At 39.8% G+C, this 23,445-nt stretch overlaps 1 protein-coding gene across 1 annotated transcript in view; it reads left to right on the forward strand.

The window, feature by feature from the left end:
- LOC150088630 (ral GTPase-activating protein subunit beta) overlaps positions 1-23,445 on the forward strand; it is a 522,786-nt gene that overhangs the window by 112,215 nt on the left and 387,126 nt on the right. The window contains exon 10 of the mRNA XM_090369596.1: positions 9,574-9,716. Coding sequence (XP_090225722.1) covers positions 9,574-9,716 — 143 coding nt within the window. The remainder of the gene's footprint in view (positions 1-9,573; positions 9,717-23,445) is intronic.

The raw sequence follows: 23,445 nt of genomic DNA on the forward strand, positions 1-23,445 counted from the left end.
TTGGAGAAGAATGGAAAGTGATTATAGCTTATTGAAAGAACTGATGAAAAGGAAATGGAGATATCATTCTTCTCTTTCTTTGTAATTCCCTTCTACTTTTGACTCTCTCTCTCTCTCTCTCTCTCTCTCTCTCTCTCTCTCTCTCTCGCAGGGTAACTCGGGGATTTTTTTTTTTTTTTTTTTTGTTTGGTACAGCATAAGCCTCGGGTTTCCTTGCACCATACAGCTAATAATAATAATAATAATATATGCTGGACATATTATGAGAGGGTCTTCTGGAAACAAACTAGTTGCAGCACTAGAGGGATGGAGAGAGAGAGACAGAGGACAAGGAAAGCCAAGAAGAGAATGGCTAGATGACTTAAAGGAATGGTCCAACAGGAAAAAATACTTTGATCTGAAGAGACTTGTCCAAGACAGAAAGCTTTTATGAATCAAAACTGCAGGCCTTTGACACAGTGACCACTCCTAATGATGATGATATATCCAATTTAATGACTTAAATAGTGATCATAGTGCCTTCAACATTGAAGGATGAGAATGTAAATAGCATACTGCAAACAAGGCATAACCTAAACCAGTGTTACCTTGCTTGAAATTTTTTAGACGGAGGTGCACCATTCATTGGAATGAAGTTATGGAAGAACGTGTTAGGGAAAACTGGAGTATATTGAGCACTTCTTATAAATTTAGTATTCATATATAATAAAGTTTGCTATGCACATACAATATTTGTTATTTAGGCACTCTGTAGCCGAGTGTTCAGGAGCGGGAGTGCAATAGTACGTGCTCTTTGAGTAGACGGGGGTTCAAACCCCTAATTGCTAAATACGTTCGATCTGCCAAACCCGCACTTGATCAGTAATAATAGTAATAGAGGCATGTGATGCAAGCAAGCAAGCATATGAGCTTATGTGTCATCAACCATTCCTCCTTAAATTTATTTAAGCTATCAACTTCCACAACGACAGATGGAAGTTTGTTCAGCAATTAACCACCCGCTGGCTAAAGACAAATTTCTGTACATCTGCTCTACAACTGTCTTTCCTTAATTTGAATTTATGCCCCCTCAGGTTCGTAATCTGAGCAAGCAGAAGAATTGCATTAGAATTCAGCATGCTCAACTCATTCAAGGCCTTATACACCTCAATCAGATCACCTTGCAGGTGCCTAGTGTCCAGCTGCTGCAATTTGCAGAACTTAAGCCTTTCTTGGTAAGAGGACCCCTTCATTCCCCTCACCAATCTTGTTGTCCCTCCCTGTATATGCTCAAGCAACTCTGTATCTTTCCTAAAATGGGGCCTCTAAACCTGTACGCAGTACTCAAGGCAGGGCCTGACCAATGCCTTATACAAAGTGTTAATTACCTCCTTTCCCCTGGGAGACTCCACTAATAACATTTGTCCACGAAGAGCAGCGTCCATTGATTACCACTCTGTCTTCTCCCACTCAACCACCCTTTTATCCATTGTAGCAACTTGCCCTTAATATGGCACCTCCGTAGCCAGGTGAGCAGGAGCAGCAATGCATAGCACACACTTCTTGATTAGACCGGGGTTCGAGCCCGTGACCACCAAATACGGAGGATGCGGAAAGGTCAGAGAATGACCACCGCATATCCCCGGAGCAATATGGCCTTAGTCGCTAATGCTCCTAAAAACCAAATAACAAATAACAATAACAAAGTCCTTAATACCATACTGTTCCAATTTGTACAGTAATCTTTTGTGCACAACAGTGTCAAATGCTTTCCTGAAATCCAAGTATGTGATATCAAAATTATTTTTTGTATCTAGTTCCTTTGTAACCACAAAGGAACTAGATTATGGAAGATTATGGTCCATTCCCTCCTCATCATGACTTGTTGAGGAGGCCTCCATCCTACAGTAGATTGACAATGGCTGCAGATTTATTTATTTTATTATTATTATTATTATTATTAGTCATATGGTGCAAGGAAGCCTGAGGCTTATGCTGCACCAACCAAAAAAAAAAAATTTTTGAATTACCCTAAGAGAGAGAAGTAGAAGGGAATCACCAAGAAAAAGAATGATGATGATATCCAACTCAGGACCCTGGGTGTGCCTAGACCATACTCCCCAGATGCATACAAAAACATAACTTATAGGTAACTGGCTGATATGTGTGAAACAAAATCTCTTCAGGATGCCACCCTATTTCAGTATATCAATATAATATATATTTATATTATTTATTTATATATGTATATGATTAGATCTCTACAAATTATGGTGCCAAGGTTGCTGATACTGACTCATCTGCAGAGAATTTTTTTAATATTGTGTGTGTGTGTGTGCGCGGATGTGCTTGCATGCACTTGTGTATATATATATATATATACACATAAATTTCTTTCTTATTGTGAAATGGTGGGTGTTTATTTTACGATTAAGTTGTCCATCTGTCACAACAGCATAGTGTTTGGATTTCCTCTTTTCACTTGTTTTAGAGGTTCTGATTTAAATTACACTAGTAACATAAGGAATTCTGCTATTTGTTGAAGTGAATATAGTTGTTCAATTTCATTAAAACCACAAATTTAACTCCAGATTTTTTTGTAATTTTCTATCATTTACAATTACAAAATCAAAGTGATCAGTATGGAACGATACGTATAGAAACAAGAAATTTACATTAAAATTGTTAATTAAACTTAATTTACTGTGCAAAAAGAAGAGTCCTCTTGGAGGCCATCTTTTCTGATGGGCCAAGAGATTCCAGTCACGTTTGAAGTAGTTTTAGTTTTTGTGACAAGCAGGAAATGAGGAAAGATGCAATATATGGGTTACAATTTAGAGATTATGCTGATTTCATGGTATATGTATAAGGTGTAAGGTATATTGATGTCATGCGGCACCAGGGGTTTCCCCCATCTCCACGTTGCTTTCATTGTGGGTGTACCAGTTTGCTGGGAATGCCAGAGATTTAAAAGTGTGTGGGTTTTGTACATGTATAATGTCGTGTACCGTTGTTCATCTGGTCATTTAGCCACTGGGCCCCTGCTGGAGCCCAACATTGCCCCACCTTCGCCCCGTGGAGGCAGACCAGGAACCCAGTAGACTTAGTTACTCTGGCAGGTCCTGCCGCTTAGTTTCCTGAGATTTCAGCGGCTAGGACCTAAAAAAAAAAAAAAAAAATCATAATATGTATGTGTATATATACATGTATATACTCATTTCACTTGTCTGCATACACCATACGTTGTATGCCTATACACACCGCTGAGGGTTTGATATTACGTAGATGGATAGGCCGAGACTGGGCGAAGATTATTTTGAGTGTTATTAAATTTAGTGTGGGGCGTTCGCGTTGTATATAGATAGAGTAGGAGGGGAGACAGAAGACTGGTGGGTAAAGATAGAAATATGGGAGCATAGAGGAGATACCCCCAGTTGGTCAGTGAGGCATGCCCATGCCTTACCAGAGAGGAAAGGGGAGACAAGGAGTCTACGCCCTGCCGTAGTAGGGTTGGAAAGGAATCAAGTCAGGTGCTCGATTCTGGTCCCCAACTAGTCTTGATGGCAGCAAAGCTGCATGGTTCAGGTCCATGTGGCCCTTTTACAGATTCAGAGTTCAGTCAGTCGCAGAGTTGTAGACCATGTCCTTTTATTCTCGTTGGAGGTATGGAATTTGGAATTTGTTGTGAGAATAGTAGCTCGTCCCATTTAGTTTCCAGTTGTGTTGTTATTTGCTTGTTGGGCTAGTGTGGCTCGGCATCTGTTAAACAGTTTCTGTGCAAATTCGGTGAATGCCATATATGGTCCTTTATCGTCCAGAATGAATTGCTCCTGGTCCTTGGGTGAATGTTGTAGTCTTGTCACCAGCTGGCAGCGGATGTCGTCGTATTGGTGGCATATGTATAAGGTGTGTAAATTGTAAGGTATATTGATGTCATGCGGCACCAGGGGTTTCCCCCATCTCCGTGTTGCTTTCATTGTGGGTGTACCAGTTTGCTGGGAATGCCAGAATGGGTATTGTACATGTGTAATGTCGTGTACCATTGTTCATCTAGCTGCTGGGCCCCTGTTGGAGCCCAATGTTGCCCCACCTTCGCCCTGTGGAGGCAGACCAGGAACCCAGTAGACGTAGTTACTCTGGCAGGTCCTGCCGCTTAGTTTCCTGAGATTTCGGCGGCTAGGACCTTAAAAAAAAAAAAAAAAAAAAAAAAATCATAATATGTATGTATATGCACATGTATATACTCATTTCACTTGTCTGCATACACCATATGTTGTATGCCTATATACACTGCCGGGGGGTTTGATATTACATAGATGGATAGGCCGAGACTGGGCGAAGATTATTTTGAGTGTTGCTAAATTTAGTGTGTGGGGCGTTCGCATTGTATATAGATAGAGTAGGAGGGGAGACAGAAGACTGGGGGGTAAAGATAGAAATATGGGAGCGATAGAGAAGATGCCCCCAGTTGGTCTGTGAGGCATGCCCATGCCTCACCAGAGAGGAAAGGGGGGGTTCGGCGAGGGGACACAAGGAGTCTCCCCCCGCCATGGTAGGTTTGGAAAGGAATCGAGTCAGGTGCTCGATTCTGGTCCCCAACAAGTCTTGATGGCAGTGAAGCTGCATGGTTCAGGTCCATGTGGGCTTTTGCAGATTCAAGGTTCAGTCAGTCGCAGAGTTGTAGGCCATATCCTTTTATTCTCATTGGAATTTGTTGTAGGAATAGTAGCTTGTCCCATTTAGTTTTCAGTTGTGTTGTTATTTGCTTGTTGGGCTAGTGTGGCTCGGCGTTCTGTGCAAATTCGGTGAATGCCATGTATGGTCCTTTATCGTCCAGAATGAATTGCTCCTGATCCTTGGGTGAATGTTGTAGTCTTGTCACATGACGCAGCGGATGTCGTCGTATTGGTGGCGGTCATACAGTAGATGCGTCCAAGTTTCTGGAATGCCACAAGTGCAATTTGGATTTTCAGTTATTCCCAGTGTTGTTAGTTTGGCGTTTAAGGCACCATGTTCTGTGAGTAGGTACGTCACAAACAGACCAGGTGTGTACCAGGTTGGTAATTTAGGTTGGAATCTATGTATATTTGGAAAGAATTTATTTGTTATCCGACCTTTAATGGAGACATCCCATCGTGCCTGCCACGCCTGCAGCAAGTGGGTCTGGAGTCTTCTTTTTTCCGCAATGCGGTTATTTCCTGGATCTCCGTTGAAGTCAAGGTGTGTACAAGCATTGCCTTTAGCGAGCTCATGGAGGATGCCTCTTCTCACCACCTCTAGGTCTAAGGGGAGGGTTCCTGCGATGACTTGCAGAGCTGTGTGCTCACTGTGCTGCAGGCACGAGTAGCAGTGAGTAGCATGATTCTATGTATGGAATCAAGTATTCTTAGGTTTGCAGCTGTGCTGGCCTTTTTGTACCAGGCACCAGCTGCGTATGTTGCGATTGGTAAGAAGGCTGCTTTATAATAAAACATCATCATTCTCTGTTTCAATCCCCAGTCTCTTCGGGCAATTCTGTTTATTAAGGCAGTGCAGTTTCTTATTTTTCTTCTTATGTAGTTTAGGTGCGGTTTGAAGGATAAGCGGGTATCCAAGATGAAGCCGAAATATTTGAGCTCTGTGCTGAGCCTTATTGTTCTAGTGCCAATTTTAATTTGGGGTGGTCTGTGGATGTTCAGTGTTCCCTTTAAGAGTATGGAGTTGGTCTTCGTCGGTGAGATTTGTAGTAAATGGTGTGTGGCCCAGTCTTGGAGAATTTGCACAGCGCAGTTTGCCAGTATTTCCAGTTGTGCCCTGGAATTAGCTTCTATTGTTAAGATGAGGTCGTCCGCGAAGGCTTGTGAGCGGACCCCTTCCAGATCCTTGTTTAGAAACTGGTCCATCAGGAGGTTCCACATTGTTGGTCCAAGCACTGACCCCTGTGGGCACCCTCTATATATTTTTCTTTCTATTTCTTTGTAGGGAGCTTTTATCTTGATTGCTCTGTTGGTGAGATAGATTTTAAGCACATTGAAGAGGTTGCCAGGAACCCCTGCCTCCCGGAGCCGACCCAGGACGCTCGGCCACCATAGGGTGTCGAATGCCCCGGCAAAATCAATTGAGATAGCCAGCACGTATTCTTTCTCAGATTCTTGTGCTTGGGCAATTAGGCTTTGGAGTGCATCTACTGTGGATCGACCTGGTTTGAATCCGTACTGGTTTGGTGAAGATAGGTTTGCCTGTTGGTAGTGGTGATTTATTCTGGATAACAGTAGCCTTTCAAAAAGTTTACTTAGTACTGTGAGTAGTGTGATCGGTCTGTAGGAAGATGGCTGCTCTGGTGGTTTGTTTGGATTCTTAATTATTAGTTTAACATTGGCCATTTTCCAATCTTGCGGGTATGCTCCCACTGTGAGGCATAGGTTAAAGAGCTGGAGCAAGAGTTCCGGTTCTATTTCTATGACTTTTTTGATTATTTCCGGCTCCAGGAGGCCTGGACCTGGGCATTTTTTCGCTGCTATACGTGAAGCTGCCAGGATGAGCTCATCTGTAGTGAATCGCGGTTCTGCATTATCTGTTCTGTACTTATCATTTTCCCTACAGGTCTGGATCTTCTCCTCCGTTTGTGGGTCTTTGTGGGGATGAAAGGTGACATCTAATATATTGTTTATTGATGCCTCCCAGGAACAGGTTTCTTCTCCTTAGGGCGTGACAGTGGTTGTAAGCACTTCACCTCTGGGGAGCTTTTTTGTGACAACCTTGTACACAACACCCCAGGGGTCAGTGTTCCCTGAGTTTGCTACTAGTCTCTCCCAGGTTTCCTTTTTATTTTTTCTTATGAGGGCGGTATAAGCATTTCGTGCTTCTCTATACAGATTTCTGAGCGCGTCCACCTCCTGCTCAGGCCAAGTTCTTCTTGCCTTTTGGAAGTTTGTCCTTTTGGTCTGGACGTCTTTGCGAAGCTGTTGAAGTTCTTGGTTCCACCAAGGTACAGCACCAGATTTGGGCCGTCTCCACTTGATTGAGATGTTTGCAGCCACTGTTATAATTTCGGTGATGGTCTTCTGGAGTTCATCAGGGTTCTCAGCTGTGTTGATTTCTTGCATCTTTCTGTTTTTGTTGTCTGTGAGGGTTTTCTGGAACAGATCCTAGTTTGCAATGCATAGCGTTGGGGCATTCTTTTTTCTGGCGGTTGTCGGTTTAGGTTCCTGTTGAGTTGGAATGTCAGGGCCCTATGGTCTAAAGTGGTCCAAGCATCCTGGACCATCCAGTCTGTGATGTTTCCTGCTATGTTTCGAGTGGCAAGAGAGACATCTATTGTAGCCCCCCAACGGAGGTTGCTAAAAGTTGGCAGCTGGTTTGGTTTATTGAGGACTACGATAGATGAACTCGTAATAAATTCCTCCAGTCTCTGGCCATTCCTAGTACCTTGCCTGTCGGGGGTATGGCTGTGCCAGGCTGGTGATCTACAATTTGCATCCATTCCGATGATAATTCTTTCCCCTCTTAGTAAGTTGGTAGCATGTTGGAGGTATCTGGTGGCTGTGGTTATGTCTTCACCAGGTCTGCAATATAGCGAGATTATGTATAGGGCATCTAGCGCGGTGATAATTTGTGGCATATGTATAAATGATACTCATCAGTTAGAAAAAAAAGCAATCATACTGAATTGGATAGGAGAGTTACAACTTGTACTTGGATGAATGCAGTTAGCCATAAATTTTCTTTTCTTATTATTGAATATTTTGTAAAGCACCTATGAAGTGATACTGTATACATGCAGAAGACTACTTTATCTAGGTAGATTCACAGAACGTTCTATTAGTGTAGCTCATACAAACACTCTATAAATGTGAAATTTAGAACTGCATTCCATGACTATATATCAGTGGTTTTCAACCTTTTTTTAATAACGGCACCCCTACTCAATTTTCTGCCTGTTATATCCGATTCTCTCCCGCTCTGTGTGTGTGTGTGTGTGTGTGTGTGTGTGTGTGTGTAAATATGCAGGTAAAAAAAAAAAGTAAAGTGCAGCCATTATCAACCCACTGCAGGATGGAAGCCTTCTCAACAATTCATGCTGAGGGAAATGGACCATAATCTGCTATGCTGGTCCAGTGCAGGTTGGCGGATTGACCGTATTCAGCAGTCAGGGGCTTGAACCCCGGCACCAGTGCGTAGCACACGCTTCTTGATTAGACTGGGGTTCGAGCCTGTGACACCAAATATGGAGGATGTGGAAAGGTCAGGGAATGACCGCCGCATATCCCCGGAGCAATATGGCCTTAGTTGCTAATGCTCCTAAAAACCAAATAACAAACAAACAAACAATATATATATATATATATATATATATATATATATAATATATATATAATATATATATAATATATATATATACACAGTATTTGTAAAATAATAAGAGAAGTTTACCTCAATATAATACGTAGAACACTTCCATTTGATAGTGTCATATGGAAGTGTTCTACATATTATATCGAGGTAAACTTTTCTTATTATTTTACAAATATTGCTATCAGCATAGAACATATTGAGCATTACAGCTCAATTCGGTTATTTCTTTTTTCACTTGTTTTAGAGGTTCTGATTTAAATTACACTAGTAACATAAGGAATTCTGCTATTTGTTGAAGTGAATATAGTTGTTCAATTTCATTAAAACCACAAATTTAACTCCAGATTTTTTTGTAATTTTCTATCATTTACCATTACAAAATACTACTATCAAATATATACAGTATATAATAATTTTATTCTTTATACAGAGGTACTAAGTAAACATCAATTATAGATCACCACAAAATTAAAAAGATACTGTACACCTTTTTATAATGAAATAAACACATACATTTTAAAAAAATATAAGTTCAAGTAACTTAAACGCAAATTATGTGGCACCCCTGGAATGTTGCGGCACACTGGTTAAAAACCACTGCTATATGTGCTGTCCTCACTTAACAAATTGTAAAGGGGAAAAATTTTTTTATTATTATTTTTTTTCCAATCACTTAAAAATATTTTTTTTATTTTAAGTGATTGGGAACTGTCCACAGTCTACGTGAAATTTTACTTCGATTGGCAGAGGGGCATGCAGTCCTCAGATTTCCTCCCCCTGACCTAAGAAATCCTTGAATATGTATTGGTTAAGTTTAACTACAGTACCAGACCCTTTATCCAGAAAGCTTGGAACCAGAGGCTTTCTGGATTTTGGACCCTTAGCAAGAGAAATTAGAATACATGCAAAATAAAGAATTAGTAATCTGTGTTAAGATTTACTTTATCTAAAAAGTGTTAGTAAATACAACTTTTCATACCATTATAAGCAAATCAAACAACTAAACAGCAGAATATAAAAAATAGTTTGTTTGCAAAATATAAATAAATACAGTACATATAAAATCCTTAAAATTAAGTGTAGATAAATGTTAAAAAATTTTATAATTAAAGATACTAGAATCTATAAGAAAAGTATTTCTATAATCAAAGTGCACTTGAACTCCAGTATGGGGCAGAGTTTGAAATTTGAAATGTAAAAATTTCAAATTTCAAACATTAATATATTGTTGCCTAATTACTGTCTTACTTTGTTTTTCAGAATTCTCGAGGTCAAATATTATCAAGCATCCTGATGAACTCTTGTGATTTATTAAGACAGGACTTAGATGGAGTTATGGTTTTAGTTCCTCATTTTTTGCAAGCACTGGAATTGGTATTACCAGAAAAAGAGCTCAAAATAAGGTAATTATTTTTAATTACTTTCTCATATTTGTGCAAGATTTAAAAAATGTTAGTTTTCTCTCTGCACCAACGAGGGTAGCCTGTGCGGACGTAGCTTATTGCCGCTCCTGGAACAGAAGTTTTTTTCTGATTTATTTTCTGTTTTATTAGCTTAAATTGGTATATTAACTTATTTTATAGAGTAGCTTTATATTCCTAGTTACAATACTTAGTTTAAAGTTTAACTTAGATAGAGATTTTGTAGTATTACTTAGTATCGGTAAGGGTATCAAATCCACGTGTTACAATTTGCAACTCCGTTGAGCGAGAGGTTTTTTTTTTTGACCATATTTAGCTGATTTATTAACCGATTGTTATATCAAATTATTTTCTGTAAGTAGCTAGTCAGGTTCCTTAGTTTATTCTGAATTGAGACAGCGAGATTTGGAAGTTAATCGATACTTAAGTGTCCGTAGATTTACCGTTCATAAATTGCCGCCATTGTTACGCGATAAAAAATATCTCGAACTAGATAGCATAAGCTTAGTAAAGTATAGTACATAATATAATATTGTCAATTAATCAGTAAATCTATTAATCTTGTTGAACTTCATTGTCAATTAAATTGTACTTTTAACTATATACATATAATGACTTAGATTATGTAACATAAATAATTAGCAAAAATAAATAATTAATACTTAACTTGATACGGAAGTTATATAAAGGGATTCCATAGATAACACTCGATACTGAAACATAAATATAGCGTTATAACTGTGTTGGGATACAAGTTTAGGGTTTTAGTTTTGTACTGAAATTGAAATTTTATTGAAATTAAATCGAAATCATGACTCAGACCAGAGGAGCAAAGCAAAAGGCTGAAGCTAATGGGAGTGTGGTGGCTCAGGGGAGAACTGAGGGGGGCAGTTGCCCTCTGAATCACAGCCTTTTAAAATGCACTATTTGCTTGATGTTTGTGGAGCAGTCAGGTAAGGGACATGATATTGCCATGGGGGATGTCTTTGTATGTGCGCGATGCAAGGATGTAAGGAAATCAGGCGACAACTCAGTGTTGTTATGGTCCTATATGAGACTTTGAAGGACAGGGTGGATGCCCTTGAAGGATTAAAAGTGAGGGCCCATCAAGCTCTCAGCTGCCCACACCAACGCCAGAATTTGCACTTGGGCATCACGCAACACAGCGGCAGCCCCCAAGGCAGAATGCGCTGGTCCCAAAGGAACTAGTAGTTGTTGGTGACTCTATTGTCAGGGAAACGGGAAACATGCTTTGTAAAAAGGATAGGTGGAACAGGACCAGGGTATGTCTGCCAGGGGTAAAGGTTGATGACGTTGTAGAGCGGATATCATCTTTTAGGGGCACAAAAGGCGATATAGTTGTACACGTTGGCACTAATGATATTAAGAGCAGGAGAATGGCGGAATTACTTAACAAGTACAGGTCACTGTTGAAAAAAAGCCGTGAATTAGGGTTGAATTTGAAATTGTCTGCAATTCTGCCCAAACACGATAGGAGGGAGTATATGATGAGAGCCCTGTCGATCAATTTGGCCCTGGAAAGATTGTGCAAGGCTCAAGGGTTAAAATTTTTTTCAGCCTGGTCTGTACATGTTAACAGGAGAGACTGCTTCTACAGGGATGGGATACACTTAAATAGAAAGGGTGCAAGAATGTTTGCTGATGCTGTCGAGGCAGTGTTAGGTGGGTCGGAAAACTGCTAGATTGGGGGGGTGACACAAGGATTAATAGATTAACAGTAGCCACTTGCAGAAGTGAAAGTGATTCTTGCACTACTTCTATTAGAATGAGCCTGGAAAACAAGATTCAGAGTATTTCAGAGACTGCTGGGAGTCAGCGGTACAAGTAAACACATGGATTGTGTTAGGGTAGCTAAGAAAAAGAACAGGTGCATGTATACTTGCGTGTACACCAATGCTAGGAGTTTAGTAAATAAATTTGATGAATTTGAGGTATTGCTCAAAGCATCAAAGGCAGATATTGTTGGGATATCAGAGACGTGGTGTCACACAGATATAAGTAATGCAGAACTGGAATTTGGGGAGTACAACATCTATAGAAAGGATAGACAGGATCGGAAGGGAGGAAGGGTTATGCTATTAGTTAAGAAACACATAAAATCCAAGGAAGTGAAGCCAGTCGACATCGCTGCACAGTGCAGTGTCGAGTCCATTTGGTGTGACATAAGCATTGGGAGATCAAAATTGAGAGTAGGAGTGTACTTTAGGCCTAATGTCTCTGATGAATATAATAAAAAACTTTACAGGGAAATAGAGTGGGCCAGTAAATCAGAAAGTCTTATAATGGGGGATTTTAATTTCCCAGATATTGACTGGAATTTGTGGATTGGTCACTCACACACTAGCAAGGCTTTTGTGGATTTATTGGATGATTGTTTTCTAAATCAGCATGTTCGGGAGGCAACTAGAGGGATTAATACTCTTGATTTGATTATCAGTAGTGATTCTTCATGCATTAAGAATCTGCAGATAAATGAACCACTAGGTGGCAGTGATCACAGTGTGCTGAAGTGGGATTTACTCAAAGAGGTAACTACCATTAGGGGTAAAGGGAAGGGTTATTGCTTTCGTAAAGGCGACTACGATGGACTGAGACAGTATTTAAATTCTATACAGTGGGACCAACTGATGATGTTGCCAACAGCAAATTCAAAATGGGAAGCATTCAAAGAAATCTTGGAAGCTACTAGGCTTTACATACCAACTAAGAAATATTGTTCAAGGTTCAGGCCTAAATGGATATCAGATGAACTAATGAGACATATGGCAGAGAAGAAAAATGCATGGGATACATATAAATTAACATGTGACACAGAAGCCTATGATAGATATAAGTTGATATGTAACCAAGTTACAAAGGAGGTTAGGCAGGCGAAGGCAGATTACGAAAAATCTTTGGCAAGGGATGCAAAGAAAAAGAGCAAGGAGTTCTTTATTTATGTAAACTCTAGAAAGAAGGGGATGAATCAGATTGGTCCACTAGATATTGATGGTTCAACTATTCATGCTCCTGCTCAGGTAGCTAACAAACTAAATCAATATTTTGCATCTACATTCACACATGAGGAGTTATTCAGGAAGGAGAATGCCATAGATGAATAAACACTGGCAGTGAGCTATGTGACATTGAAATAAGTGAGAGTAAAGTGGAGGAGAAATTGTTGAAGATAAATACAAGAAAGGTACCTGGGGTGGATGGGATCTATCCAGTTATATTGAAGGAGGCAGCAAAGGAAGTAAGCAATCCATTAGCCCTAATTATGAGAGCTTCCTTGGACTCAGGGTACCCACAGACACTGGAGATGTGCAAATGTACCCCCAATTCACAAAGGAGGATTGAAGGCTGACACAAGTAATTATAGACCTGTGAGTTTCACTTCTGTTCCAGGAAAATTAATGGAAGCACTGGTTAAAGAGGCACTGCAGGATCATCTTGACAAGAATTTAGTTATATCTCAGACACAGTATGGTTTTGTTAAGGGAAGGCCTCGCCTGACCTATTTGATTGGATACTATCATGTAGTCACAAAAGAATTGGATGCAGGGAATAACTTTGATATTATATATTTGGATCTTAGAAAGGCTTTTGATACTGTTGCACATGGAAGACTGCTGCTCAAATTGAAGCAGTGTGGCATTGGTGGCAAATTGTTGCTATGGATAAAGGGATGGTTGAGTGGCAGAAGACGGAGAGTGGTAATTAATGGACACTGCTCATCGTGGACTAATGTTATTAGTGGAGTCCCTCAGGGTTCAGTGTTGGGTCCATTGTTGTTTTCTGTATTTATAAATAATATTGATGATGGTATATCAAGCTTAATGCCCAAGTTTGCAGATGATACAAAGGTTGGCAGGGTTGTTAAGGACGCTACTGACACTATGCTGCTGCAACAGGATCTGGAAAGGTTTAGCAGATGGGCTGAGAGGTGGCAAATGAAGTTTAACCTTGACAAATGTAAAGTACCACATATGGGAAACAGCAACCCCAGAGCAACGTATCAACTCTGTGGTACTACACTGACAGTGGTAGAGAATGAAAAGGACCTGGGGGTAATTGTGCAGGTAGATATGAAGTTCTCTGAGCCGTGCAGACGGGCTGCAAGAATAGTTCATGGTGTCTTATCAATGATATGTAGGAATTTTTGTAGCAAGGATAGGGAGGTGATTATTCCCTTGCATAAGGCAATGGTTAGGCCACACCTTGAGTACTGTATACAAATCTGGAGTCCTCATTTCAAGAAGGATGTAGAGCTGTTGGAACGAGTACAGAGAAGGGCTACAAGGTTAATGAACGGAATGAAGGGTTGCTCTTATGAAGAAAGGCTTAAGTTTTGTAAATTACAGTGTCTGGAGACTAGGCACTGGCGAGGTGATCTGATAGAGGTGTACAAAGCCTTGAATGGTTTGAGCATGCTCAATGCTGATGGGATACTGCCTCTTGCTCAGAATAATCACCTGAGAGGGCATAAATTCAAATTGAGGAAGAACAGATGTAGGATAGATGTGCTTAAATTTGCCTTTAGCCAGCGGGTAGTTGGTTGGTGGAACAGACTTCCATCCCTTGTTGTGGAAGTTGATAGCCTAAATAAATTTAAAGCTCAGCTGGACAGGTATTTCAAACGAACGGAGGTGTGCTAATGCTAATGCTAATTTAAGGAAAATTGTAAAGTAAAGAAATTTATTAATATCTATTAATTTAGGTACCTTAATATTTACTCTACACTGGGTTTCTTATTATGGAAGACCTTGAAAAGCACCTATGAAGTGACATTATATATCTGCTGTGACAGCTTTGGCTCAGCAGGTTCGTAGAACATTCTATTAGTTTCTGCCACATATAAACACTTTATCAGTGTAAAATTTGGAACCACATGCCAAATCTGAACAAAAATAGCAAACTTAGTCTCAGTTCTCCATAAATTTGAAAAAAAAAAAAAAAAAAAAATGTCTGTCAGGATTTCATCTCATCGAAAAGAAAGGAAGGATACATGTCACTAACCCTTAAATACCACCCATGGCAGGATCTATGATTTGGGTTATCATACATGGTACTATGCTATGATAACCTAAATCACAAAGCTGTTATGTGGGAGAATATCTGAACATGGAAAGAGAGAATATAGTTCCACAATAGAAGTATGTACCACAAAACATCATCCTTGTGATGTCAACTAAAATGTGGAAATCTGAATGTGATAACACAAAGACAGTAACCAAATAGTATCCTCTTCAAGGAAACTGAAAAGATATATTGAATGTAGCAGTAAAATGAACTGGACAGAAAAATAAAATTAGATAAAAACAAAAAAATTGTATCAAATCGGCAAATAAGGAACCTGGGACTAAAAATAATCTCCAGATCCAATGCTACCAGCACTTATCTGCATGATACAAAGTGGGATCCAAAAACTGTGCAGAACTGTACTGTGAAGTTAGAAATCTTAATAAATGAACTAATTTGAGGGAGAGAAAAAAAAATTGCTGTTAACTAGCCTATTTGTAAATGTTCAGAATTAAAAATATTCCCTAAACAGTTACGGCTGGTACAATCTATGTAATGTAGAACAGATATCTTAAAATTGTTAGAAACTTCACTATTAAATATTGTATATTTCTGCCAACAAATAGTGCCATTAATAAAATATGAAGGCTATGGATTTATATTACCATGCACATTATTTCCCCACATTGCATCTCCAATTCACAAAGGAGGATCAAAGGATGACACGAGTTATTACAGTCCTGTTAGTTTAACTTCTGTTCTGGGGAAAATAATGGGGTCACTGGTTAAAGAAGCACTGCAGGATCTTCTAGACAAGACTGTAGTTATAGTTCAGACACATCATGGGTTTCTTAAGGGGAAGATTGGTTTGACCAATTTTATTGGATACTATGATGTGTGCACAAAGGAAATAGATGCAAAAAATAATTTTGATATCATATAGTTGGGTTTTAGGAAAGCTTTTGATACTGTTGCACATGGAAGACTACTGTACAAATTAAAGCAGTACAACATTCATGCGCCTCCGTAGCCAGGTGGGAAGGAGCAGCAGTGCGTACCACACGCTTCTTGATTAGACCGGGGTTCGAGCCCGTCACCACCAAATATGGAGGATGCGGAAAGGTCAAGGAATGACCACCGCATATTCCGGAGCAATATGGCCTTAGTTGCTAATGCTCCTAAAAAAAAAAAAAAAAAAACCAAACCAAACAACATTCATTAAGGAGAAGTTGTTGATAAAGGGATGGATAAATCACAGGATCTAGAAAAGTTGAGCAAATGGGCTGAGAGGTGGCAACTGAAGTTTAGCATTGACAAATGCAAAGTACTGCATATGGGCAGCAGTAACCCCAGAGTAATGTACCAACTGTGCTGTACTACACTCAGTGAAGTGGAGAATGAAAAGGACCTGGGGGTAAATTGTGTAGTCAGATATGAAGTTTTCTGAGCAGTGAAAACAGGCTGCAAAAGTAGCTCATGGGTCTTGTCAATGATATACAGGAATTTTGCTAGCAGGGATGAGGAGGTGATTTTCCCCTTGTATACTGCAATGGTCAGACCAAACCTTGAGGTCTTGAGACCTCATTTTAGGAAGGATATAGAACTGCTGGAACGAGTACAAAGGAGGAAAATGAGATTGGTAGGTGGAACAAGGTTTCTGTTACCAAGAAAGGCTTAAGTTCTGCTAATTGCAGTATCTGGAGACTGAGCACCTGCAAAGTGATCTGATTGAGGTGTATAAGGCCTTGAATGGTTTGAGCAAACATCAGTGCTGATTGGATTCTTCCTCTTGCTCAGATTACAACCTGAGGCGGGCATAAATTCAAATTGAGGAAAGACAGTTGTAGAATAGATGTGCGTAATTTGCCTTTAGCCAGCGGGTGGTTGATTGTTGGAACAAGCTTTCATCTCTTGTGAAAGTTAACTGCTTAAATAAATTCAAGGCAGAACTAGACAAACTTTTGGAGTGAATGGACAGGTGAAGTGGGAATATTTTTTTTTTTTTTTTTTTGGCTGATGCTGTATAAGCTATCTTTCTTGCATCATATGCCTTTACTAATGCTAATACTAATTTGTTCCAATAACCCTTTTATAAAGGAAGTCTTTTTGCTTTATTCAACAGTATTAATAAAGCAGTTTTAGTTTTTAGAAACTAAGTTCGGTAAGTGTGATCCTTTGTTTTGTTACTCAGTTTTTTAATTTCTGCTGACAATTTTCCATGATATAGTGCAACCAGTTTTCATCAGTTACTCTGATTTCTTGTGGAATCTTCTGTTATAATTTAACTATTTGAAAAGCACCACAAAATACTCTTTTCTTCAAATATTCCCACTATTTATTTGGTCTCAAAAAAAAATCCTGGAGAAAATACATTAAAAACAGTTGCACAGTATTTAAGGTTACAGCGAGGTGTGGTACAGGCGTTGCAAAATCCAGAACCACAAAGCCTTATTATTTTGAGGAGGATGATGAAATTTTAATTGTGAAAGCAAGACAGTACATTCATTTATACAAATTGAACTTTGCCTAGGAATAGATCAAAACAGTGTTTATTTCTGACAAGGTGGCACAACAGCCCACACTTTCCATGCTTCTATAGAAGTTTGGATAACATTTTTCCCAATCACATTGTTTCAAGATTTAGTGACATTGCATGTCTCCCAATGTCCCCAGCCTCGTTCAAATGATGTTTTCTTGTGGAGAGACATCTGAGAGAGAGATTTTTTAACACTGCCCATCAAATATTGCTGAATTAAAAGAGAAATTCGACAGGAAATCCAATAATCCAAGCGATTGATGAAAATTGTTGCGTTGTGAAAATTTTCGGCATAAATTAGAAAGCTGTATAGCAAAACAAGAGTATAGTTACCTTAAGAACTAAAATTGAATTATTTATACTATTAAATACTAGTGTTTTCACAATGTTATATCAATTTTTTCAATTGATATTGCAAAATAAAACCACTAGTTTGCAGGGCCACCCCCTATATAAGGAATTAGACACATTTTAATGAAGGGATAGTAAAATTCCTAGGATTAATGAAATTACCTTAAAATTGAGATGAGAAATTTTATTCAAACCATTTTTTTTTATTGGTATGGATTGCCAATGAGTGAATTTCATAATTCATTTGTGGGTGGTTGAGGCTGACAGCTCGGAGAAATTGAAATGTCAGCTGGATCTGTACCAACGTGAGGAGGAAGTCAAATAGGTAATTTATTTTACAGTGGGGCCTCGACTTACGATGACATCGACATCCAATATTCTCAGGAACCAATATACCTCCATACGATCTTTTATTTTAAGAACCAATGATATTTGCAGTGATATAGCTGGAACGATACATGGGTGGAAATTTTCAGATGCACCATGTGCAGAACATCACTCGTACGAGTGTTCTCAACCAATTAGCATATTTGTTATGGTTCAATAAACATTCCCATGTGTTACAGTACTTTCGAAAGTTTCTTTGTTCTGTTTGATGCGCTTGTTCAGCATGTAAGCAGTGTGTTTTTGTTAATCATACGTAATTACAATAATTTAATTGTGCTTATGGTTGAATTTATTAATTAAATAAATTAAAATTAAATAATGATGTCTCCTAATGCACAAGTTAAGAATAAAATTTCTATTAAAGTGAAGCAAGAAATAATAAAAAAAAACATGGAGTAAAATTAGTGCATTAATATGTGAGTGTGATTTTCCTCCATCGACTATTTCTACAATACTTAAACAAAAGGATATTCTAAAGAGTGTTAAAGTTAGTGATGATTCCACATCGATACATAACGGAAGAGACTTTATTGTGGAAATGGAAAGGCTTTTGTTGATATGGATTAGGGAAAAACAGATGAAGGATGACGCAGTGCCTAGACAATTTATCTGCAAACGTGCTGAGCAGGTCTATGACGATCTGAAACTTAAAGTTCCATCAACCAGTGGGAGTGTTGTGTGCTTCGCTTTGAGGACTTTAAAGCTAGCAGAGGCTGGTTCGAGCACTTCAAAAAAAAGGACAAATATCAAAAGTATTGAGAGACATAGAGAGGCATCCAGTGCTGATAAAAAAGCAGCTGAGGCCTTTAAAATTGAATTACAAGAGTTTGTTGATCAGGAGGGTTATCTTCCCCCCACAGGTTTTTAACATTGACAAAACCATCCTCTTCTGGAAGCAAATGCCCAGGAGAACATACATCACTAAGGATGAGATCAGTTTACCTGGACCTCATCCTTAGTGATGAGGGAGAGTGAGCCTATGAAAGATAGGCTTACTCTCTTGTTGGGTGCCAATGCCACTGGAGATTTCAAGCTGAAGCCTTTGCTTGTGTATTTGTTGTTTAAATGCCCCCAGAGTATTTAAACAACAAAAGGTCAACAAAGGTATGCTGGAAGTGTTTTGGCACAGTAACAAGAAGGCCTGTGTTACAGGATATGTCTTCAATGAATGGGAGCTTGAAGTTTTCTGTCCTTCAGTGAAGAGTTATCTTGAGAAAAATAGCCCTGCTGTGAAGGCACTGCTCCTGCTGGATAATGTCCCAGGCCGTGATCCCAACCTTGTTCATCTCTTGAGGCATATTTTGACTTTGTTCTTCAAGGCAAATTTTTGCCACCCCACACCACTCCTCTTCTTTAACCAATGGACCAGCAAGTGATAGCAAACTTCAAGAAAATCTACACCAAGAAAATGTTTGCAAGTTGCTTTGCAGCAACCTCTAATAAAAATGCTCTCACTCTCAATGAGCCGACCAGGCTAGCCGAGTGGGTAAAGTACCTGCCTGGCAACCCAAAGGTCGTGGGTTCGAATCCCGACTCGGGCTTGGATCAAAGTACTGCAAAAACCTCGGGAGGTGCATTATGGCCACAGAAGCCGATGCACTAACAACTACCAAAAAAAAAAAAAAAAAAAACTCTCAACGATTTTTGGAGGTTTAAGTTCAACATCCTGGACTGTGTGAGGCTGATTGTAAATTCTTGGAATGATGTTTCCACCAGGTGCTTAAATTCAGCTTGGAAAAATATCAGGCATTTAATTATCAGGCCTTAACATCCCATAACATTGACGGATTGGAAGATGGTGCTGCTTTGACAAATGATATTGTCACGCTTGGTAAATTAGTGGGTCTGGAGGTTGACGAAGAGGATGTGGAGGACCTTATTGATGCTCATGGGCATGTCAGAGTTAGAGAAAATTGCAGAGAGTGATACTGGAGAGGTAGAAGAACACATGCAAAAAGTGTCAGCTGAAGAGTTGAAGACTGTCATTTCTTGTTGAAAGCATTTAAGAGAAGTGGTAAAAAAAAAAACACCCCAACATTGAAAACACTGAATTCACGATGTGCAAAATGGAAGGCGAAGTCATTTCTTACTTCAGGAAGCTTTCAAAAAGTTGTCAAAAACAGTCCACTTTGGACAGTTCCTTTGCCAGTAGCAGCAAAAGACACCTGACGCCTGACCCACCACCACTATGCTGCCTTTGATTTCATCAGCTCTGCAATTCAAGTCTAAGGTAAATGCTAATTTATTGTTTGTTTTTTTGTTTTAAGATGTTTTATGGCTATTTATTAAATATATTTTATAAAACACTAATTTTCAAAGTAAAAATAGGTATTTCTTATAACATATAAGAAATACCTATTTTTATGTGTTGTTCGGGTCACCTGTCAAGAGTTTGGAATGGATTACAGGAAATCAATGTATTATTGGTTTCAACTTACAATATTTTCAACATACAATGTGTTTTGGGGAACGAATTACTGTTAGATGTTGGGGTCCACTGTATTATTTATTTATTATTATTTTTATTTTATTTATTTATTTATTTATTTTTGATGCCTTGGGCTTCCTTGCACTATCTGTCTAATACTAATACAGGGTCATTATAAAGTCCTTGTGTAGTTTCAAATTTTCATAACTTCCATTCTGTACATGATAAAATCAATCTGTAAAAAGGATAAGTGAAAGCATTTATTACAGTTTTACATACATTTATTCTTGGGATTGTTAATTCTGAATTCACTGAATACTACTGAATACGCTGAATTCTGAATACTACTGAATACACTGAATTCTGAATACACCATGAACTGTCAAACTAATAGAGAAAACTTATCTGTGAAAAGATCTAAACCTCCTAAACACTTCCTAGTTCATTTCACAAATATACGTGGTCTCAGTTCTAATCTCAGTGATGTCCATTTCCACTTTCAGTCTGCCAAACCCCATGTACTTTTACTAACAGAATCTCAGTTATCAGTTGATTCAACCACTGCTCATCTCAGTTGCCCAAATTATTCGCTGTATGATTCCTTTCGCCTCAAAGGTGGTACTTGTGCATAAGTCTGTTCCGATATTCCCTGTCAGAAACTTGGTAATTTGGAATCACCTCTTTTCGATCGTCTCTGGCTTAAGGCCCCTCGACGTGGGCACTTGTACATGGTGAGGGGACCTCCAAGTGATGCTCTTGGTTTTCCAGATTAGCATCACTGGGATCTAACGCCCATACCTTGGTTCCAGGGTTACATCTGTGGAATCCGGCGTGTGCAGCCGTGCGCTGCGACCCGTGGATTTCGGAAACGGGGATCCTGGTGGTTGAGGGGCCCAGCCTTAATACACCACTTTGGCCCCTGCTTTGACGAGACCGGAGGTCCCGGCCCGGCCCGACTGGGATCAATCGGCGGGTGGTTTTTTACTGCTAGGGTCAACTGCGTTCCAATAAGTCTCCCTCCCTTTGGTCCTGGGACGGGATAAAGACTTATTGGTAACGTGGTTATGGTGCTCCTAAGCGAACTCAGCATCCCATTTGTGTACGCAGTACCTGCTAGTTCACGAGTGGGCGTCCCCTCGTAGGCTCTGTGGTGGGTGAGGTACTTAGGCATCAGACACTTTCTCTTTACTCTTATGAGTAATTTAAATCCAATTTCTTCTGGGCCCCAACAAGGCCCCTACCTAATCGATCAGATGAGAGTGAGAGCAATTCTGCAAAAAGAGCCAGAACTGAGGATAAAACACCATCTATAATACCGCTTTTCCTCATTCTCCATTCTACCGGAGAGCAGTCAGTTGGGAAGATGTCACCCTTCTTTATCCAGAAAGGATTAGAAGGGTTGGCAGGATCACCAAAATCCGTAAAACGGCTGCGTTCTGGTGATCTGTTAATCGAAGCTTCAAGTACAAAGAAAGCAGAAAGAATCCTGAATGCGACATCCATAGGGGGAATACCGATCAGTGTAACAGCCCCCAAAACTTTGAACTCTTCACGAGGTGTCATTTCAGAGTGGGATCTTCTTCATGTCTCTGAAGAAGAGATCTGCTCTGAACTAAAAGACCAAGGAGTGACGGCTGTCAAGAGAATGTCAAGAGATGGGAATCTTGCCCTACCCGAGTTCTCAGTATAACATTTAACACCCCACGGCCTCCATTTCCATCAAGGCAGGCTACTTAAACTGCTCAGTGAGGCTTTACATCCCAAACCCACTGAGGTTTTTTAAATGCCAAATATACGGCCACTCACAAACGGCTTGTTGTGGTAACCCTGCCTGTGCTCGATGTGGTTCGAAAGATCACGAGAGCAAGGAATGTTCAGCTTCCAAACCGATCTGTATAAATTGCCAAGGAGAGCATCCTGCCTACTCCAGAGCATGCCAGCAGTGGAAGGATGAAAAAGAGATCCAAAAACTAAAAACAGAGCTGAATATCTCCTACCCAGAGGCTAGAAAACGCATGCAACCAATAAATAGCGGGAAGCCTTCATATGCCCAGAAGGTTTTTGCGAAGTGCACTATCGGTACGCAAACTGAGATGACCGTACCACCAAGAGAGTCATTCACTCCGATTGCACGCTATTTATTGAGGTCACAAAAGCACACCAAAAAAACGCAGTCAGCTGCCACTCCTATATCCGTACCTCCTAGTGCTCCACCACTACCAAAACCAAGTGGTAAAGAGCCAACAGTAATAACAGAAACAATGGATGTCGAGCACAAGGAGGTACCGGATGAATCAGTCTTGGAACTCTTTGCGGAGGAAGAAATGAACACGGGACAGCGTCCATTCTTCCCAAAAAAAGATAAATCCAAGACTGACAAAATTAAGCCCTCAGCACCTCGGAAGCCGCCTGATGGACCCACCAAGCCAAAATAATGGCTAAATTCCTACAGTGGAATTGCCGTGGATTCCGGCGAAATACTGATGACATCAAGGCCCTCCTGCAAAAGCACGAGCCAGTTTGCTTTTGCTTGCAGGAGACTTATCTAAAGGCAAAAGATGATCCCACCATGCATAACATTACAATTTTTCGTAGGGATAGAATTGCAGATGGTCCTGCTCACGGAGAAGTGGCTATCCTTGTGAACAACCAGACCCCAGTTCAGCTCTTGCTAATTACAACTAGCATAGAGGCTGTTGCAATTCACCTTACAGTGGGATTTTTATTAACCTTCTGTTCTATTTATTTGCCACCTGGGACTGACATCTCCCAGGAAGACCTTGATGATCTTGTAACGCAGTTGCCTCCCCCTTTCTTACTTCTCGGGGATTTTAATGGACATAACACCCTGTGGGGTAGTGCTAACATCAATGGAAGGGGACGAGTCATAGAGCGTATGCTAAATGACAATGACCTTTCCCTTCTAAATACTGGAACAAACACCTTCTTCCACATGCCTAGCCGTACTTTTTCTGCCATTGATCTCT

This window comes from Mastigoproctus giganteus, chromosome 3 (genome assembly GCF_048544385.1).
Source record: "Mastigoproctus giganteus isolate SK-2022 chromosome 3, ASM4854438v1, whole genome shotgun sequence".
In the NCBI taxonomy this organism is placed as follows: Eukaryota; Metazoa; Arthropoda; class Arachnida; order Uropygi; family Thelyphonidae; genus Mastigoproctus; species Mastigoproctus giganteus.